General features: G+C 47.8%; 1 protein-coding gene across 4 annotated transcripts in view; it reads right to left on the reverse strand.

The window, feature by feature from the left end:
* The window catches only part of IRF2 (interferon regulatory factor 2), a 101,159-nt gene that overhangs the window by 27,888 nt on the left and 53,602 nt on the right, over positions 1–19,669 (reverse strand). For all 4 annotated transcript variants that reach the window (XM_089325530.1, XM_002709493.6, XM_008250282.5 and 1 more), the window contains 4 exons: positions 12,722–12,821; positions 11,478–11,654; positions 11,106–11,152; positions 203–320 (listed from right to left, as the gene is read on the reverse strand). In XM_089325530.1, coding sequence (XP_089181656.1) covers positions 203–320; positions 11,106–11,152; positions 11,478–11,654; positions 12,722–12,821 — 442 coding nt within the window. The remainder of the gene's footprint in view (positions 1–202; positions 321–11,105; positions 11,153–11,477; positions 11,655–12,721; positions 12,822–19,669) is intronic.

Genomic DNA, 19,669 nt, shown 5'->3' on the forward strand with positions numbered 1-19,669 from the left:
AGTCACCCCCGGCCTTCTTTTCTGAGGCGCCCAAGTGCCTTGGTCTGAGCCTCTAGGGCCTTTATCTGTCAGCCTTGAAACCCAGCGGCTGGACCTTGCACTCTGAGTTGGCTCCAAGACCTCCTCCTCCTCCCAACAACTCAACTCCAGACCCCAGAGGGACGCTCGTGCGCATGAAAGATGAGATGGCAAAACAGTTTACCTATGATGTTCACCGTACTATCCACTTCATGTTTTATAGCTGAAGTCAGGACCGCATACTCAGAAGAAAGATCACTTACTCCATTACTAAGCCCCAAAGATGACTCAATTGGTTCTTGCTAGGAAGAAGAAAAGAAAACAGAATTGAGAACACTTCCTTTCCCCCCTCCCTTTTCTTCACTTCAGTCCTACCCTCTCTACTTTCTGGGGACCATTCACGTTGGTCTAGCGAATGCAATCCCACTTCTTGAAGCCAGCCTGGGTCACACAAGTTTCCGAATGGGTGCACAGCCGGGTGTTCGAGTTCTTTGCCTTTGGGGAGCCGTCACTAACGCACCCGGCTGGCTCTGAGGAATGCCTATACCTGCAGACAGCGGCTTGGAGGGCTGAGCAGAGCTGCGTGGCTGTCAGTGAAGTACTGCAGTGTGGAGTCTGAGCCTGCCTTCTCCGGGGGGAGGGCGTGCTCAAGAGCTCCTGGTGGTCTCTCCGTGGGAGCAATCATGCCACCTCTTGCACAGCTGTTTGCGGAAAGCTCTGCTTTGGCGACTGGCGCAAGAACAGGGGCCCCGAGGAAGCTGGGGAGTCCTGCTTAGGTACGGCTTGCCACAGTTCCTGGCCCCCTGTGCTCCCTGCTGTCAGTGTGTGGCTGACTCGCAGCTGATACCTGAGTCCAGCTGCATAGGTCCCCACGTATGGCTTCACACAGATGCCCTTCGGGTGCCTGACTGGTCCATGCAACCCAAGAAGGCTCCACATTCATAGTAATGAATCAGCGAACATGAATCCGCCTGCCTTAAAACAGCTCTAAACCTCTGCCCTAATGTCTGTGCCTCAGTTCCTCCATCTGTAAATGGGTATACTACCATCCCCGCCACTGTGCCCCCACCCCTGCCCTGGCCCCCAGTCTCTTTGAGAGTTCTGGTCCACCCTGGGAAGGCCAGTCCCAAGGCAGACATTGACTGTGAGCATTCTAATGAGAAAGCATTTTCCACAAAGTAAGATTGCATTTGCTTCTGGGACAGCAATCATCAGGTCAGTCAAAGCCCATACAGGACAGCCCCTGAAGAATCGCAAACGAAGAAGAGGGTAGAGCAGCAGTACAAGGAACACAGGACTGGAAGCAGAGAATCACATAGGGAGAATGGCCTGTGCTTTGAAAGGCTGTGAGTGGGGGGCAACTCTAAGGCATGGTGGGTGTGGTTACCAATCTATTTTGCACCACTTGCCGTGATAAATCCCATTCCCCCCAAAATCTTAGCCAAGTCACAGGGAGGGCGGAGAACCACCCCCTCTTCAAGATCCCACCTTGCAAATCCCCATCCCAACAAGGACTTCAAAGGCATTGGTGGCTTCACTTCACTGTTTGGTATCTAGAGAGAACACACACACACACATACACATACACATATGCACACTGCATGGTTTATCAGCTGTACCAAAGGCTGGATGTAAGGAAAGGCCCAGAACAGCCCCACTGGATAGAACTTTCCCTCCAAGCATCTTGCATTTTCCCCCTTTTTTCCAAGATCCAAATAAGAAGTTCACCCTTGCTGGCGCTGTGGCATGGTGGGTTGACACCCTGGCCTGAAGCACCGGCATCCCATATGGGCGCCGGTTCGAGACCCGGCTGCTCCACTTCCTTTTTTTTTTTTTTTTTTGACAGGCAGAGTGGACAGCAGAGTGGACAGTGAGAGAGAGAGACAGAGAGAGGTCTTCCTTTTGCCGTTGGTTCACCCTCCAATGGCTGCCACGGCTGGCGCACCGCGCTGATCCAAAGGCAGGAGCCAGGTACTTATCCTGGTCTCCCATAGGGTGCAGGGCCCAAGCACTTGGGCCATCCTCCACTGCACTCCCTGGCCACAGCAGAGAGCTGGCCTAGAAGGGGGGCAACCAGGACAGAATCCAGCGCCCCGACCGGGACTAGAACCCGGTGTGCTGGTGCTGCAGGCGGAGGATTAGCCTACTGAGCCACGGCGCCGGCCCTGCTCCACTTCCAATCCAGCTCTCTGCTATGGCCTAGGAAAGCAGTGGATGATGGCTCAAGTCCTTGGGCCCTTGCACCTGCATGGGAGACCTGGAAGAAGCTCCTGGCTCCTGGCTTTGGATCAGCACAGCTCTGGCTGTTGCAGTCAATTGGGAAGTGAACTATCAGATGGAAGACCTCTCTCTGTCTCTTTTCTGTCTCTCCTCTCTCTGTGTAATTCTGACTAAAAAAATAAATAAGTAAATAAATAAATAAGAAGTTCACCCTGAGAAAAACTCCCACTTGCCTGTGACCTGAATCACCATCTTTTCCCTTCCTTTGAAGCCATGACCGCCCCTTTATGAACTTCACCTCCTCATCTGTGCCCGTTACCACTCGCAGTCTCACTTCCCATGCATCTGCAGAATTCAGCTCCCACAGGGACCCGAGAGCACAGGCTTTGGGACCAGGCAGGCGAGGGGTAGGGTCTGGCTCCTTCGCTTCTCACTGGCTGTGGGACCTGAGCCTCTCTTGGCGGGGAGGGGCAGGCACTGTGGACAGTGGTAAACCGATAATAAGAGGACCCAGGTCCAAGGGGAGGTCTGAAGATTCAATGAGATGAAGATGCATGTGGAACTTACTACCCAGTAAGTGCTGACTACCATCAGAGGCCACCAACGAAACTGCTCTCCCCAGTGCAAGGACTGCTTCTCCAGTCCCTCCCCGCCCCACACGCGGGGGCGTCTTCCTGCCCGAGCACCTCCTGGCTTGACCTTGCTGCCACTCTGCCTCTCCTCACTGCAGCCTTTCTGCCTCCCCAGCCCCAGTCATGCCCCACATTTCCTTACCCCTCTTCCACTTCCTCTGTTCCCTCACAAGGAGGTAAGTAGAGGCATTTGAAAAAATGATGGCGAGAACTGCTTATTTTTATGGATTTCTTTCGCTATATTAGTATCTACTCATTCTGTGTCTAGGTTTCTTATAAAAGTTAATGAGGTAGTCAGACTTGCATATATATAAAAGCCTAAATTATTCTGATTTTTCCTCTCTCCAATTGAAGGCTTCCAGTGTTTCATATGATCTACAGTTTAATTAGTTGCAAGCGATACTTTTATCACTTTACACTTGAGAAAATTATGACTCAGAGACTAAATTAATTTTCCAACAGCACACACTACTTTTAGCCTGAGCAGCTACAGGAACTGAACTCAGTCTTCGGCTATGCAGCACAGCTCAATTCCAGGAGCTTTGTCTTAACAAACCTTGTGCTCTGCACTAACGCCAGTGGAAACTGAGATGGAACTACTACGAACACGGCTTTACTCTCTCCATCCCCATCTGTGCCCTGCACCCCTTCTACATGCAGTCTGCCAACCGTGACAGACTATTTTGAATATTGGTTCACTCCTGCCACCTGCACCCCACGAAGGAGCTCTCCATGTCAAAGTGGTCGGTGAAAACCATCTTGTGTGTGCAAGATCTCTGCGCAAAGGCAGCCAGCGCCATCCAGAAACATCTCCAGCCAGGGAGCAGAACAAGTCTGGAGAGATCTTCACCAGAGTCTGAAATGACTAGAAGCACGGATATCTAAACCCAAGCTATAGTCAACATCCAAGGGCCCCAAACTGAAAAAAGGGGTGCACAGTTCTCCATGGATCAAGGGGGCAGAGAGCCTGCGGGCCATCAAAGGCCTTCGTTTGCAGCCTCTCCGGGCATCTGGTGCCCAGCTCCTGTCCTGTGTCCTGCCCGGTTACGCCTGAGTCAGCCTCCTCTCTCTGTTCTCTTTCTCACTCTAGTTTTGACTCTCCTATAAATCAAACAGCCTATAGCTTCCTTGGTTCCTAATCCTCTCGGCTTGCACAGAGATAAAGATTGTGGGTCCATACTCTTCTATGATGCACTAACTTTGCCAAATAATGTATTTAGGCTCTGTAATTACAGAATCCAAGGCATGGTCTACAGTTTGAGGGACTTTGTGCAAAAGCAAACTGGCACAGGAGACAGTTCAGGGGCAGGCATGGCCTTCAGTTGATTTCAAAGCTAGCCTTGCTGGGTAGGCCTGGGGGTGGGCCTACATTAGCCGACAAGAGGGTCTCTGTTCCCTGGTGCCCCTTTCCTCTGCCCTAAGCCCTGTCATCTTATCCCGTGCCAAAGCCCTTGTCTAGATGGCCTCTCTGCTTGAGGTCCAATACACTGGCCATAAGATCACCTTCTACCACCAACCCCCCTCCCACCCCACAAAATGCCTTCATTCATGGGTACAAAGCCAGTTTCCTCTAAGTCAGGTTTGTGGACATCAAACTGAAGGGCCTCTGTGGGTCACTTTGCCAACAAGCCTTCCTGACAGCTGGGCTTCATAAAGTCAGCCAGGGACTTGCACGTACCAGAGTACCCGCACCACTCCACAATATTGTGGACAGCCATAATACCACCGAGAACAGCAGCTCTGTGCTTGAACCACCCACCCAGGCCTGGCTGCCTTAGAACCTTCCTCCCCATCTTCCTTAGAACCAGGCCACCTCCATTCTCTTCATCCCTTCTCGCACGGCAGCGTCCCTCTGGCCTTTCATCCTCAGCTCACTTTTCTCTCCTCTGCTCCTTGGTCTCTGCCCTAATCTCAGAGCTTCCAAGAGAGAAGCTCTGTTTCCAAGGTCTCCACTATCATCCTGGAGTCAGCGACCACACAGCGGCACCTCCAACACTCACTGAGCTCTACGCCTATTAGATCCCTGGTCTTGGCTTCACAGGCTGTCATCACAAACTCAACAGGTTCTCCACTAAGAGGAGCACCATCCCCCGACCCTCCCTCTCTGAGGCTTGAAAACCCGGGGCCTCCTGTTTCATCCACTCTCATCTTCATCCTCCGTATCCTGCTCCATACTCTGGGAAAACGTCTCCTCCCCTCTACTCCAACAGCCACCATCTTTGTCCACACTTTGAACTGTAGTCTCCCTCCCCTCCATTCCTTCCTGTTGCTGCAAGAAAGACCTCCTTGACACAGCAACCCCACAGTTCTCCAAATTTGCTCCAAGGAGCTCAACTGCACCTCATTCCACAGAATCACCCGTGGAGGCTACTACGCCCACCAGTTTTCCACCTGCGCTCTGAGCAGTGTCCTCACGAGCAGAAGGAAGGAACCAGCGCAGGCAGGATAAGCCCAGTAACCCATGTCACCCAGAGCAGCTCTAATTTTAATCTGTATTTCAAGCGTGTCCCCAGCGTATGTTTTCCTCTAATTAAGGTCTAAAAATGGAAGACCGCTTCCAAGCCGTGAAGGGATCACTCTGCTAACAGCCCTGACAGATGGTCCCACGGCCTCTCTTTGAACAGGGGCAGGGAGTGTGATGTGTTTTAATCCAGCCTATGTCACTGCCTGGGTCAACGGCTCTATTAGAAAGTCCCGCTGAACCAGTATTTGCTCTTCGGTAACTTCCACCCCTCGGTCCACATTCAGAACTAATGCAGACCAGGCCTGCCCTTTGCCAGCAGACTTTAGCTGCATTTTATTTCCATCATAACAGTGATGCTTTGATCTGGAAGCACTTTACAGCTGCAAAGCATGTCTATTTCATCTGCAACAGCCCCAGAGGCAGGAAGTACTCATTTATACGCGTCTTAACGACAGGTCTTTATTTCTCACTGCTCACACGGACTCCTGCTGTAAGTAAGCAGCCCCGAGAACTCTCGTCTCTGGGCCCTTGTTTAGGATGCTCCAATTGCTGGAGTTCTCCCCTGTCCACCCCCAAGGCCCAGCACAGGCCCCACTGCCTCCAAAAGGCAGAGAGGCCCGGGGGAGGCCACAGAATACAGGTTCTGGAGTTGGACTGATGTGGATCCAAATTCAGCTCCATAAACAGTGCCAGCTTGGGAAAATGACTCAGCCTCTCTGTGCCCCATTTGTTCAGTGTCAAAGGGAGACAGCCTGCCCATCACAGGAAAATGATCATCACCACCAGCAACTTAGTAGGGGCTCAAAAATGACAACTATCACCCCTTTGTCTCAGTTCCTTCCGTCCTTAATGGCCTTGGCCTTGAATGAAATCCCAGAACAATCTTTTCCATGATAATTCTTGAGACATCTGCATCCACTAAAGATGTGCAATCTAGCATTGCTCACTACTGTTTTTTCCTGTTCTTATTTCCTTAGTGAGCCGGCTACCCCCACATACATGGGGTCTAGTTCAAGTAAAACATGGCTCACTCAGGACACACAGGATATACTCAGAAAAAGAACACCAGAGAATGCTGAGGCAGTGTTTCTGCACTTACCACCTGGCTGTGGACCCCAGGGAAGCTATTTGCTGGGGGAATCACACAGCTTGGAGAAAAACCATCTAAGAGATCCAAGAAAAAGTGACACTAGGCCCACACGTTCTACACATTGTTTGCTAATTAAAAGTTCACTTCAACTTAAACTGGGGACTGGGCAGAGCTTGGCTCACCAACAAGTTTTCATACCTAATTACTATTCGTAAGACAGATTTTCTCAGAAGGAATCTACCTGTCTACAAAGTTACATATTCCTGCCTCACTCAGAGCTTAGGTATCCTGACGCTCAAGAAAAAAAGTAATCAATAGTTCAGTGCAGATAAGGTCCTTTGGCTACACAATTCCAGATGAGCTGAGGACTTAACTTGGAAACATTCTATAGAAACATTAAGTCAACACCGTGGCTCCAGCAGCCCTGAGTCACAGAATTTGGGGAGTCTACTGGCTTTATCTGTGTTCTGCCGCTGTTCTGTAAGACATCTGCAAGTAGGTTTCAATTCACAGGATAGGCTGTGCTTATGCCTGATGACTCACCTGCCTTCTGCAACAGCAGCCATGTCCTTGAGAGGGACCAGTTTCAGGTATTAACTGCATCTTCATTACATAAGGGCTTTTAACATACACTGCTGAGATGGAACTCTGCCCGCGTGACTGCACCCAGAGCCTCTCCCTTACTTCCCTGTGGCTATACCCCACCCAGAGCTGTACCTTCCATAACTTGCTCATTTTAGTGGCCACCTGGAAGACACTGGTGGCCCTGCAGAAATCCTTTGTTTATAAGAACACTAAATATCATCAAATCGGAGGTACCCACTTCCACATCTCTGAAACAGGATGTGCCTTCTCACCAACTTAGTCAGGTTTTTACTGGAAGTAGCTTTTCTTTCTTAGATATACATAAAATACTGGTGCATATTACAACCACTGGCATCTGACAGTCAATGGAATATGATGGGCACATATCTGAGCAAAGTGTGTTGAGAGTGGACACCTGTTACTTCATTCCTAATTCTCCACTAGCTGCAATTATGTTAAATCTGCAGCCTAGTCTAACACCTCTCATTCCAACCCCACCCCACAAAAGGGGACTTCAAAAAGTTCATAAAGCCAGTGCCATGGCTTACTAGGCTAATCCTCCGCCTGGCGGCGCTGGCACACCAGGTTCTAGTTCCGGTCGGGGCGCTGGATTCTGTCCCGGTTGCCCCTCTTCCAGGCCAACTCTCTGCTGTGGCCCGGGAAGGCAGTGGAGGATGGCCCAAGTACTTGGGCCCTGCACCCCATGGGAGACCAGGAGAAGCACCTGGCTCCTGCCTTCGGATCAGCACGGTGCGCCGGCCACGGCGGCGATTGGAGGGTGAACCAACGGCAAAGGAAGACCTTTCCCTCTGTCTCTCTCTCACTGTCCACTCTGCCTGTCAAAAAAAAAAAGTTCATAAAAAACATAATTTTAAAATATTCAGTGCAAGAATTTTTTTAAATCCATAATTTTTTCATAATATATATTTCATGAACTTTTTGAAGATCACTCATACACAAATTTCAAAGATATTCTGTGCCAAAGTAAACTTATTTTTAATTCCAGTCTTCATGAACTTTTGGAGAGTATCTTCTTATTTATATATATGTACATATATAATTTTTATACATCTGTTTAGTCAACAAATGCTTATACATGTATTCAGTTGTCAAATATATAGTAATTATTTGTTCTATGCCAGGCACTGAGCTATTTGCTGTGAAAATAGTAGCAAGTATGACATAGTCTTGCCTAATTTAGTCAATATATTGGTAGGAAGCTGTATTTTCCCGACTAAACAATACTTATCAAGATATAGGCTTTAGGGGTTAGCACTGTGGGATATAGCAGGTTAAGCCACTGCTTGCGATGTTGACGTCCCACACTGAAGTGCTTGTTCAAGTCCTGGCTGCTCTGCTTCCAATCCAGCTTCCTGCTAATGTGCCTGGAAAAGCAGCAGAAGATGGCCCAAATCCTTGGGCCCCTACACCCATGTGGGAGACCCGAATGGGATTCTTGGCTCCGGGCTTTGGTTTAGCCCTGACCTGGCTATTGTAGTCATTTGAGGATTGAACCAGCAGATGAAACATCTCTCTCTGTGACTCTCCCTCTCTGTCATTCTGCCTTTCAAATAAATAAATGAAATTTATTTATTTGAAGAAAAAAAAGGTATAGGCATTAAAAACTGCAAGCTGTGAAAAACATGATATGAATAATAATTAGATTTTTTAAGTTCTAAGAAAAAATAGTTTTTAAAAATGGTTAATTGATTTATTTGAAAGGCAGAGAGAGAGAGAGAGAAGAAAGAGAAAGAGAGACACCATCTGTTGGTTCATTCTTCAATTGGCCACAACAGCCGGGGCTGGGCCAGGCCAATGCCGGGAATCAGGAACTCCATCTGGGTCTCCCATGTTGGTATCAGAGGCCCAAGCACTCGGCCCATCTTCCAGTGCTTTCCCGGGTGAATTAGCAGAAAGCTGGAGCAAAAGTAGAGCAGCCAGAACTTGAACTAGAGCTGATATGAGATGCCAGCATCCCAGGCAGCAGCTTAACCCACTGTGCCACAATGCCAACTCAAGGAAAAAACAATTTTTAAAAAGTGATATAGGGGAAACTTGTAAGTTAAAGAGAACCTTAAGGAAACATATCCAAAAATCACATGTGTATTTTATATGGATCTCAATTCATGGAAACAAATTATACTGAAGTTACAACATTTATGAGAAAACTAGAAGTCTGAACACTGGCTGAATATTTCAGGACACCGAATTATTGTTAATTTTTTTTAGGTACAGTCATGATACTGTGATACTGTTAAAGAGCACTTGTTATATATATATGCGTGTGTGTGTGTATGTTATTATATACACACATATATACAGTGAAATACGTATGGAAGAAATAATGATGTTTGGAATTTCTTCATCATGTTAAGCTGAACCTATAAGAAAGTATTTTTGTCAGTCAAAAATGGTAGAATATCTGTGAATTCATATTGGAGACTTGGAAGTAGATAAAAGTAATAATGAAAGAAAATTGGCCAGGGGTTGATTAATGTTGAAATTTGGATGCTATTCTATGGGTTAATTTTACTCATTCACTTTTTCTATGCATATGAAAGAGTTACCACAAGGGGTGGGCGTTTACGGTGAGGATGCCCACATCCCACAGGGGAGTACCTGAGTTTGATTCCCAGCTCCAGCTCCTGCCTGAGGCCAGCTTCTGGCTCAAGCAGACCCTGGGAGGCAGCAGGGAAATGGTTCAAGCAATTGGGTTCCTGGCACCCACGTGGAAGACCTCTACTGAGTTTCTGGCTGCAGCTTTGGCGCTAGCCCAGCCTTGACCTTTGCAGACATCTGGGGATATCCAGTAGATGGAAGCTCTGTCTCTTTCCCTCTGCCTCTCATAAATAAACAAACTTTTTTTTTTTTTTGAAAAATGTAAAACAAGATTAGGTCCTAAGTCTATGCTATATTTAAAATAAGTCAGAAACTAAAAATACTGAAAGTGAAACTGGAAGTATCACAGCTAAAATACTCTGCCAAAATTATATATTTTCCATTGTAGAGGTTATTATCTTTGAAACTTTAATAGTTTACCTAAGTTTTTTCTTAAAATCTGACTACCTTCATAAATCTGACATTGTATCTGAAATAAATTATTCCCCATTTTTCCCAACCATTTCAATCCACAGGCTTTTAAACACTGGACTGTCAGGACAGTTTGTTTCTATTTTTTCTTCAACAGTTACTCCAGATTATAAATCAGAATACTCGGCATCTTCAAACTCAGTTCTACATAACTATGTGACCCTGGGTACCACGTCACTGAACTCCTGCAAGCAGAAGCCAGTGAACCAGGGTGCAATCCGCTTGGCGGTCCAGGCGTCTACAGCGTCTGCTCTCTGCCGAGTAGCTGAAGCTGGTCTCCTGTTCTACATGGGGTATTTGGCTTTTTTCTCACCATTCAGCAAGGCTCACCTAATCCATATATAAAGACCCTCAACCTATAGGAAGTTCAGACTGCACAGCCAACCAAAAAGCTCCTGTGTGTTCCCCTTCTCCCTCTTTCTCCCCTGCACCCTCTCTCTCACACAGACACAGACACAGACACATATCAACCTTACAGACAGCCCTGGGGAGTATGAGGTAGTCCACAGTCAGCAGGAAAACAACTACCGAGAGCCATACTACTTGAGTGTTGACCTCCCTCCTGTGACCTCAGCCTACTGGCCTGTGATGGAATACATATATATAACAGTGTATTTTAATAGAAGCACATACCATGCATCATACATTAAAATATATTTAATAGCTGGAAAATATACTTAATATCATCAGACTTATGTCTCCAGCTGGTTGGCTGGATGCAGGGACTAAGTGGCCAGCTGGCAACAGTTGTGGTGACCAGATGGAGGCCTCAGACTGTCAAGCTCAGTGTGAATTTATAACTTCATTCATAAATTTCCCAGCAAATTGGATGAAGCAGGGATACAGTTACCTATGTCTGCAAGCGGATGTGTGCCAAAGAGGAGACATGTAAAGCACAAAAACAAAAAACAAAAACCCACAGCAAAAGAAGAAAGATTTAAGTGTTCAGCAGAGATTGTTAACACAGTCACGACTCTGGCCTTCTCTCTGAACAACCAAAGATTACCTTGATGTGCTTAACTCTGTCTTCTTTTTCTGTCTTTGGTTTCTTTCCTGTGGCAACAACAACAACAAAAAGTAGTCTTGGGTTAATTCACGAAGGATGTACGATGAAGCATTCCTCTAAATTGAATTCTTTTTGGAACTATCAATCAATGAACCTTCTACTTTAACATGTACAAGGTCAAAATGTCCAACGGATCTTTTCCTGCCTTGGGTTTCTCAGAAGCCACTTATCCAAGGGAGGCGAGGGCAGCAGGCTCACCTGCAGTAGGAGTGGAGATCCACCCCTGCAGCGACCTCACAGGTGGGAACAGACACCAAGAGGCACGGCGGTACCTGCTGAGTGATGGGTTTTGCAGTCAGTAGCTGTGTTTACCTTTCTTAGAAGGCCGCTCCGACAAGGGCAGCATCCGGTATACTCTGAAGGCATTGTTTCCTTTCTTTATACTTTTATCCTTAACTTCTTCAATATCAGGCAAGGAGTTCATGGCGCATCGAAAATTTGCCTTCCATGTTTTGGGATCGGGTTTATCTACTCCAGGTTGATGCTTTCCTAACAGAGCAGCCAGAGATTAAGAAAACAGAGGGGGAAATCAGATACAGAGTGAAAGACGTCTGGAGACATAGCATTGCTGGCCAGGTGGGACAGAGAGGCCTTCTCGTTCCCAGCTACACATACAGGGAGCAATCATCTGGGTGTGCCTGGGACCACAGGAGGTCTTTGGGATGTGGGGATTTTCTTTCTAAAACCTGGACAGTTCCGGGAAGACAGAGACAAGCTGGTGACCCTGATCTCACAAAGTAGTTCAAGAGCAAACGATCACGGCAGAGGGCGCAGACTCAGTGGGAACTAACACAGAAGCCCGCAAGGCCGGGAAGCCAGCGAGCAAAGGTAACGCGAGTGCCTCTTTTCCACCCGAGTCTCACGTAAGGAACAAAAAGCCTGCTGCTGTAAATAGTTCCTTACTGACTGACTAAATTTTGTAATCAATAAAACAGCCAGGCTGCTGTCATCCATAGGTTCCCTATATATGAATTCAACCAGCCATGGAGCAAAAACATTCCAGAAAAAAAAAGTGTCTGTACGGAACACTCGCACACATTTTCCTCCTTGTCATTATTCCCTGAATAATACAGTATAGCAACCATTTACATGGCATTTACATTGTACTCGGCAGTGCCATTCAATTAGATTCATAGCATACAGGAGGGTATGTGCGGGTTGCATGCAAACCCTACACCGTTCTGCACCAAAGACCGGAGCACCTGCAGATTCTGGTATCCATGAGGAATGGCTGTGAGCCCCTGAGTACCTTTCAAGGGAGAGGAATTCAATCCAAGTTTACAGCTCCGGAACAATGGAGTTTATATGTCCCTGCTAACAGCTGGGGACCTTGTCAGAACACCACCTGGACAGGAAATTTCAAGGACTATGACTGTATGGGACGGGAAGAAGGTCACTTCAGAGTGATGCCATTTCTACCACTGCAAGCACTAGGGATGAGATAGGGGGCTCAGAGCGACCTTCACAATGCTGCGACCAGGACAGTTTATAAGAGTAACGAAAACCACACTGAGCAGCTTCGTCTGCCTCTGCAGACACGCAGGGAGTTTTCACACCTGTATGGATCGCCCAGTTCCTGAAGAGTGGCGCATCTTTTTCCACATCCCACCCGTGTCTCGCTGCATGCATCCAGGGGATCTGGAAAATCTTCTTTTCCTGGAGACAAAAAAAAAAAAAAAGTCAGCAAGGACTGAAGGCCTGGGTCCTGGCCCATGCTAGCAGAGGGTTCTACGTTCTACCCAGTGAGCGTCACCAAGTTTGGGGAGTGCCTACAGACACACCTACTGTAAACCAATCTCACCTCTCCACTGGTCCCTGACGTGAATGTCAGCCCTGTGTGAGATTCAGCCTCACAGAGCCTGGCAGAACGGGAATGTTTCCCAGGCCAAAGGTGAGGATCTGGGATCCCCACATGTGTCCCAGTATTGGGGCACCCACCTTCTCTTTCAGAAGACTACAAATAACTGGCCGCCAGCTGAATCTTCAATGCTGCGTCTACCATTTAATCCCATCTTGGAGGAAGTATTAACTGCAGCTGCCCTGGGTGACTTACAAATTGGCAACTTTCCAAAAGAACACTGCTTGTGCTGCTACAGGAAGGTGAGCGCATGTGAGGCCACTGTGACGAAGACCAAATATGTCCACCTTCTTGTGTCCAGCAGCAATAGAATACTCTGCACGAAGGAGCAGGCAGCACACAAGGAGGATGCCCATGTTCTAGGGAAAAGCCCTAAGACGGTCCTTGAATCAGATTCGCGCTCTCTTGCAGCCCTTAGAAACAACTCAAAATTGCTCAAATCGATACTGGCAAACACACGATCAGGAACTAATCCTTTAGAAACAAAATCATACTCTGAGTAGCATGTACCTGCATGAAACCTGGTCCACCCCACTCACTGGCCATGAGGACCAGCAGTAAGGATCTCTGGTGCATTGTATCTTTTTTTTTTTTTTTTAGATTTATTTATTTATTTGAAAGAGTTACAGAGAGAGAGAGGAGAGGCATGGAGAGAGAGAGAGAGAGGCCTTCGATCTGCTGGTTCACTCCCCAATTGGCCACAATGGCCAGAGCTGCACCGATTTGGAGCCAGGAGCCAGGAGCTTCTTCTAGGTCTCCCACGCAGGTGCTTGGGCCATCTTCTACTGCTTTCCCAGGCCATAGCAGAGAGCTGGGTCGGAAGTGGAGCAGCCAGGATTTGAACCAGCGCACATGTGGATGGTGGCTTTACCTGCTATGCCACACTGCCAGCCCCTGCACTGTATCTTTGATTACACATGTCCCCAAGAGGCTCAGTTTTGCTTCTTGCAATAACCTAATGAGTTAGGTATACACGTCAACATTTCCATTTTACAGCTGAGGAAACTGATAAACAGAATTAAATTGTTCAGCCAAGGAACTTGTGGTATTGTCTAACTTCAAAACCAAGGGCATGTGATCCCACATTCCAGTACCCAATCAGCCCACACAGTGTCTCCTGGATGGAGATGTGGAAGATTCCCTGTCCTGTGACACACCTGTTGTCTTGGAGCCTGGACAGTCAGGCCCAGGGAATGATGTGTAACTTAGCTCCGCAGGTAGTTCTGATCTCCACGAGGGTTGGAGGTCCCTGCACTACAGGCTGCAGAAGGAGAGGAAATGTCTGGATTCTCCATTTGGGTCTTCCACCAGCTCTTCCCAAAGGGGCTTCCCTGAAGAACCTGTCACAGAGGCCAGGTGCTGTGGTTAAGCCACCATCTGCAGTGCCAGCATCCCATATGGGTGCTGGTTTGAGTCCTGAATGCTCCACTTCCGATTCAGCTCCCTGCTAATGCACTTGCAAAAGCAGTGGAAGATGACCCAAGTGCTTGGGCCTCTGCCACTCACATGGGAGTCCCGGAAGAAGCTCCTGGCTCCCAGCTTCGGCCTGACCCATCCCTGGCAGTTGCAGACATTTGGGGAGTGAACCATTCGATGGAACATTTCTCTCTCTATGTCTCACCCCCCCCTCTCTCTGTAACTCTGTCTTTCAAATAAATAAATACATCTTTAAAGTAAAAAAGAATTCATCATAGAGCCTGAACTAGAGATATTTCAGGATGTTAGTGAGTTTGCCAAAAATGGCTAAAAGGGAAAATTCCACAATAATTTTTCAGTCAGTTAATAAAGAAGAACTGAAAGTGAGAGACTTTTCACCAACTCCTTGTTGTTCCTCTGCTTCATCCAGATAAAGAACAGGGTTTCAGATGAGCCATTTTCACACGGCAGAGATCAGCAAAGGGCTGGGTGAAACTTTATTTTTTAATGCAGACCACAATCAGAGAGCGGAATAACTAATGTGGTTTTTGGAGGTTGACATGAAAATGAGAAAGGACTGACTGCACACCCAGAATTGACAAGCTTTTGCTTACAGGCAAACCCAGAAACATTTACTGTTGGACTCTTGCCTGGGTCAGAGTTCTGGGGTAGCACACGCTGAAATCAACCTCCTAAGACATGAAGTACACCCGAGCCAGGCAGATCTTTTTAAGCATTATGTGAGAAAATCACAGAAGTCATGCCTGAACTTAGCAATATTCACTGCAGATCCTCTTGAAGTGGGAAAAAGCCCTGCACAGATCTTTCTTCAAGAACAGATACACAAATGCCCAACAAGCACATGAAAGGATGCTCAACACACTAATCATTAAGGAAATGCAGATCAAAACAGTCATGTAACACTTCACACCCACTACGATGCCGAGAATAAAATAATAATTAAAATAAAAAAACAAGTGTTGGTGAGGATGTGGAGAAACTAGGAGTCATAAGATGTAAAATGGCACAACCACTCTGCACAACAGGTTGGGCATTTCCCAAAAAGTTAAATGCGGGGTGGGCATTGTGATAGTGTGTGTTGAACTGCCTGCATCCCACCCTGGAGGACTGGTTCAAGTCCCAGTTGCCCTGCTTCCTATCCAGCTCTTTGCTAATACGACTGGGAAGCAGCAGGTGACAGCTCAAGTACTTGGGTTCCTCTCATCCATGTAGGAGACCAAGATGGAGCTCTTGGCTCCTGGCTCTGGACCAACACAGCCCAGGCTATTGTGGGCATTTGGGGAGTGAACCAGCACATGGAAGAGCACTTGCTCGCTCGCTCTCTCTCTCTCTCTTGCTGCCTTTCCAATAAATAAATAAATCTTTTTAAACAAATGTTAAATGTAGAAATTACTAGATAATCCAGTAATTGCACTCCTGGTTATATGCCCAAAGAATTGCAAACAGGTATCCAAACAAAACTGATGTACAAAGGTTCCTAGCAGAACTACCCACCAAAGCCAAGAGATGGCAATAACCCAACTGTCCAGCAGCCGGTGAATAAGCAAACACAACGCGGCCTATGTATACAATGGAATATTATTCGGTCACAAAGGGGAATGAAGTGAACCTTAAAGGAATGGGTGCACCTTAAAAGCTCTATGCAGAGTGAAAGGAGTCAGACAGAAAAGGACAAGCACTGGCTGATCCCATTTGTATGAAATTCCCAGAAAAGGCAAATCCAGAGACATGGAACAGGCTGGTGGCTGCCAGGAACCGGGCAGAAGGCCACAGGGAGTGACTCCTAGTGGGGACAGTGCTTCCTCCCAACCGGATACGGAGGTTTGGGGGCCAGATGGCAGTGCTGGTTGCACAAATGTGGAACTACTTAGTGTCACTCAACTGGACGCTGCATGCTCAAAATGACACGCTTTTTAAAAACCACATATCACTTTTAGCTAGTTTTTCATATTGAAGGAAAAAACTAATAAGTGTAGCATTGGTATCTTTTTTTAAAAAAAAAAGACCACATTGAAAGGAAGAAGGTGAGATTCATTTCACAACCGAAAGAGACTCCAGTGCGGACACAGTCTGGTCACAGACGCTGTGTTCTGTGGACAGAGATGTTGCTGCCCTTTGTGTGTACAGGCCCCGGGCCATCTTTATGTGCCAGGTGCTCAAGAGGCCTCTGGGTAGAGACTGCAGGCACCAGAGCCATTTCTGGGTACATACACATATGCGGAGACTTCAAAAAGCTCATGGAGGGGCTGGGGTCATGGTGCAGCAGCTTAGACCACTGCCTGCGATGCTGACATCTCACATGAGTGCCAGTTCAAGGCCCATGCACTCCACTTCCGATTCAGCTCCCTACTAACACACCTGGGAAAGCCATGAAGGACAGATCAGGTAGTTGGGCCCCTTCCACCCATGTGGGAGACTTAGATGGAGTTCCGGGCTCTTGGCTTGAGCCAGACCCAAACATGGTCGTTGCAGCCATTTAGGGAGTGAACCAGTGGGTGGAAGATCTCTTTCTGTCTCTCCCTCTCTCTTTGTAACTCTGCCTTTCAAATAAGTAAATAAACCTTTTTTTAAAAGCTCATGGAAAATAGAATTAAAAGGCAAGTTGATTTTTGTGCAAAAAAAAAAAAAATTTGAAATCTGCTTGGTTTTTTCATGGTAGCAATTTTCTGTGAACTTTCTGGAGGCTCTTCAGTCTTACGTATTTCAGAATGCTTTGCACCAGAGTACACTGATCTTGTAACTCCATCTTCACAGACGTTCTGCAGTTCGTTCCTGAGCACAGAGCTGTGCCCGTGTGGAGGCAGAGGCGCTGAGCGCTGCTGGAGTTCACGGCTGCGTGGCTCCGTGGGGACCTCGGCTGCTCTGCACCTCTGCCTCTTCAGAGGTTCCCACTGCTCTGCTTCCTCATCTGGACTGGGTTCCCCGAGAGCTGGCTGTCTACACCAACGCAAGACTGCTTTCAAAACTGAAAGGGAGGCCGGCGCCGTGGCTCACTAGGCTAATCCTCTGCCTTGCGGTGCTGGCACACCGGGTTCTAGTCCTGGTCAGGGCGCTGGATTCTGTCCTGGTTGCCCCTCTTCCAGGCCAGCTCTCTGCTGTGGCCAGGGAGTGCAGCGGAGGATGACCCAAGTGCTTGGGCCCTGCACCCCATGGGAGACCAGGTGAAGCACCTGGCTCCTGCCATCAGAACAGCGCAGTACACCAGCTGTAGCGCGCCGGCCGTGGCAGCCATTGGAGGGTGAACCAACGGCAAAGGAAGACCTTTCTCTCTGTCTCTCTCTCTCTCACTGTCCACTCTGCCTGTCAAAAAAAAAAAAAAAAAAAAAAAAAAAACTGAAAGGGAAAGGTCTGGGACCATCTGGTGTTTGGGGAAGAGCCTCAGTGCCTGGATCCAGGTGGGCCTTGGACATGAAATAACGACCAGAGTTACTGTTCACAACTGGAACCACTTCAGCGTCACAAGAACCAAATACAACCTGCGGACCTTCTCTGGGTCAATTGTTTTAAAAGACACGTTGGGAGGGGCACAGCAGATCAAGCTGCCTCCCGTGCTAACAGCAGTCCAAATGAGCACCAGGTCCAGTTCCGGGTGCTCCACTTCTAATCCAGCCCCCTGCTAATGGGCCTGGGGAAGCAGCAGGAAATAGTCCAAGTTCTTGGGCCCCTGCCCCACATGGGACATCTGGATGGAGTTCTAGGTTCCTGGCTCTGGCCTGGCCCAGTCCAGGGCATTATAGACATCTGGGGAGTGAACCAGCAGACAGAGGAGCTCTCTCTCTCTTTCTCAATCTCTCTTCCTCTCCTTCTGCAACTCTGCCTTTCAAATAAATAAGTAAATCCTTAGTAAATACACAAAAAGATATTTTGGGAATACTCAAGTTATTTCGAATATGAATGGGGCAGTGAGGATATTTTAAAAACTATTAATTTTTCCCAACTGATAATGGTATTGTGGATATATTTAAAAAGTCCTTAGGTCTTACAAATATATACTGTCAGGGAGCTGCTTTAAAAATACCAAACGTGTAAAGATATAACAAAAGCATTAATAAAACTGGATGCTGGAATATGGGAATTTGCTGTCCTAGTCATTCTATTCCTTAGAGTATTCACATACACGATTACCTTGGCAAATCCTTGCAATAAAAAGTAAATAGTCCAAGCCAGTACCCCTTTCATGAACCACTGAATGCTCTTTGCCAAACGTTTTCACTGTTCTTGGGAGGAATCCAAAAGACACATTCCCTTCCCATCCTCCTGCACATTTCATTAAAGTCGGAGATGGAAAAGAATCTAAGGCACAAACTGGCCACGTGTTTATCTTTCACCAGGGGTGCGCTGGGTTGCATGGGCTCTCCACTGGACAGACACGTGATGGCGGCCAACTTGGGATTCCTAAGTCCATCCCCTAAGCAGAATCAAACACCAGCCACCCAGGGGGTCCTCCTCAAGGTCACCAGCTTGACTCCAGCTTCCCAGGCACTGAGGCCCAGCTCTCAGAGCACAGACGATCAGGAACTGTGGCAGTCCTCCGTGGGGCTGCCGCCGGGAGCACAGCACCGCGAACACAAACACACTGTGCACGTGACTAGGGCAGAAGGGAGTCGCAAAGCCTCCTGGACAGTGTCTGGTTTCTAGGAGTTGCATTAGTTATCAGTGGGAGAAGAGATTTTTGGCATGACGACAGATTACTCAAAATAGCAACAGGGTTTCTTTGGCAAAGTGTCAATGTCACGCTGTGGATAGGTGAACGTCAGTCAGCAAGGCAAAGTCAGTGGAAACCTACAGAAGACACTCTGTGGGAGTGGAGGCCCCCCCCAAGGCCCACAGATAGCCCTGCCCATGTGCACCAACACAGCTCCATGCCTGGTCTGGCCAGGAGTGCCAGCGGGGTGCCCGGCCCACAGGGCTGCACAGGGACTCGTGTGCCAGCAGCCACAGGGTTGGGCTCCTTATAAGTCCACACCTGACTCTGGCAGGGGAGACCAGTAAGGTGGCACAAAGGTCTCCTTCCCTCCTGCCCTGGGCCAAGAGCCAGGTGAGTGAAGCTCAGCAGGTAGGAGCCACATGAAAGTGGCTCAGCTTTCGGTTCTGCAGAGAGGTGCATTTGTCTTCTGAGTCTCAGATAAAAAAAAAAAAAAAAAAAATTGGACAGAAGAAAAAGCACTCAATGGAGATTCTTAGCAAGGAAACAACCCTTCAAGGGTGT

This window comes from Oryctolagus cuniculus, chromosome 2 (genome assembly GCF_051225735.1).
Source record: "Oryctolagus cuniculus isolate XC-2025 breed Fujian yellow rabbit chromosome 2, ASM5122573v1, whole genome shotgun sequence".
NCBI classification, from domain to species: domain Eukaryota; kingdom Metazoa; phylum Chordata; class Mammalia; order Lagomorpha; family Leporidae; genus Oryctolagus; species Oryctolagus cuniculus.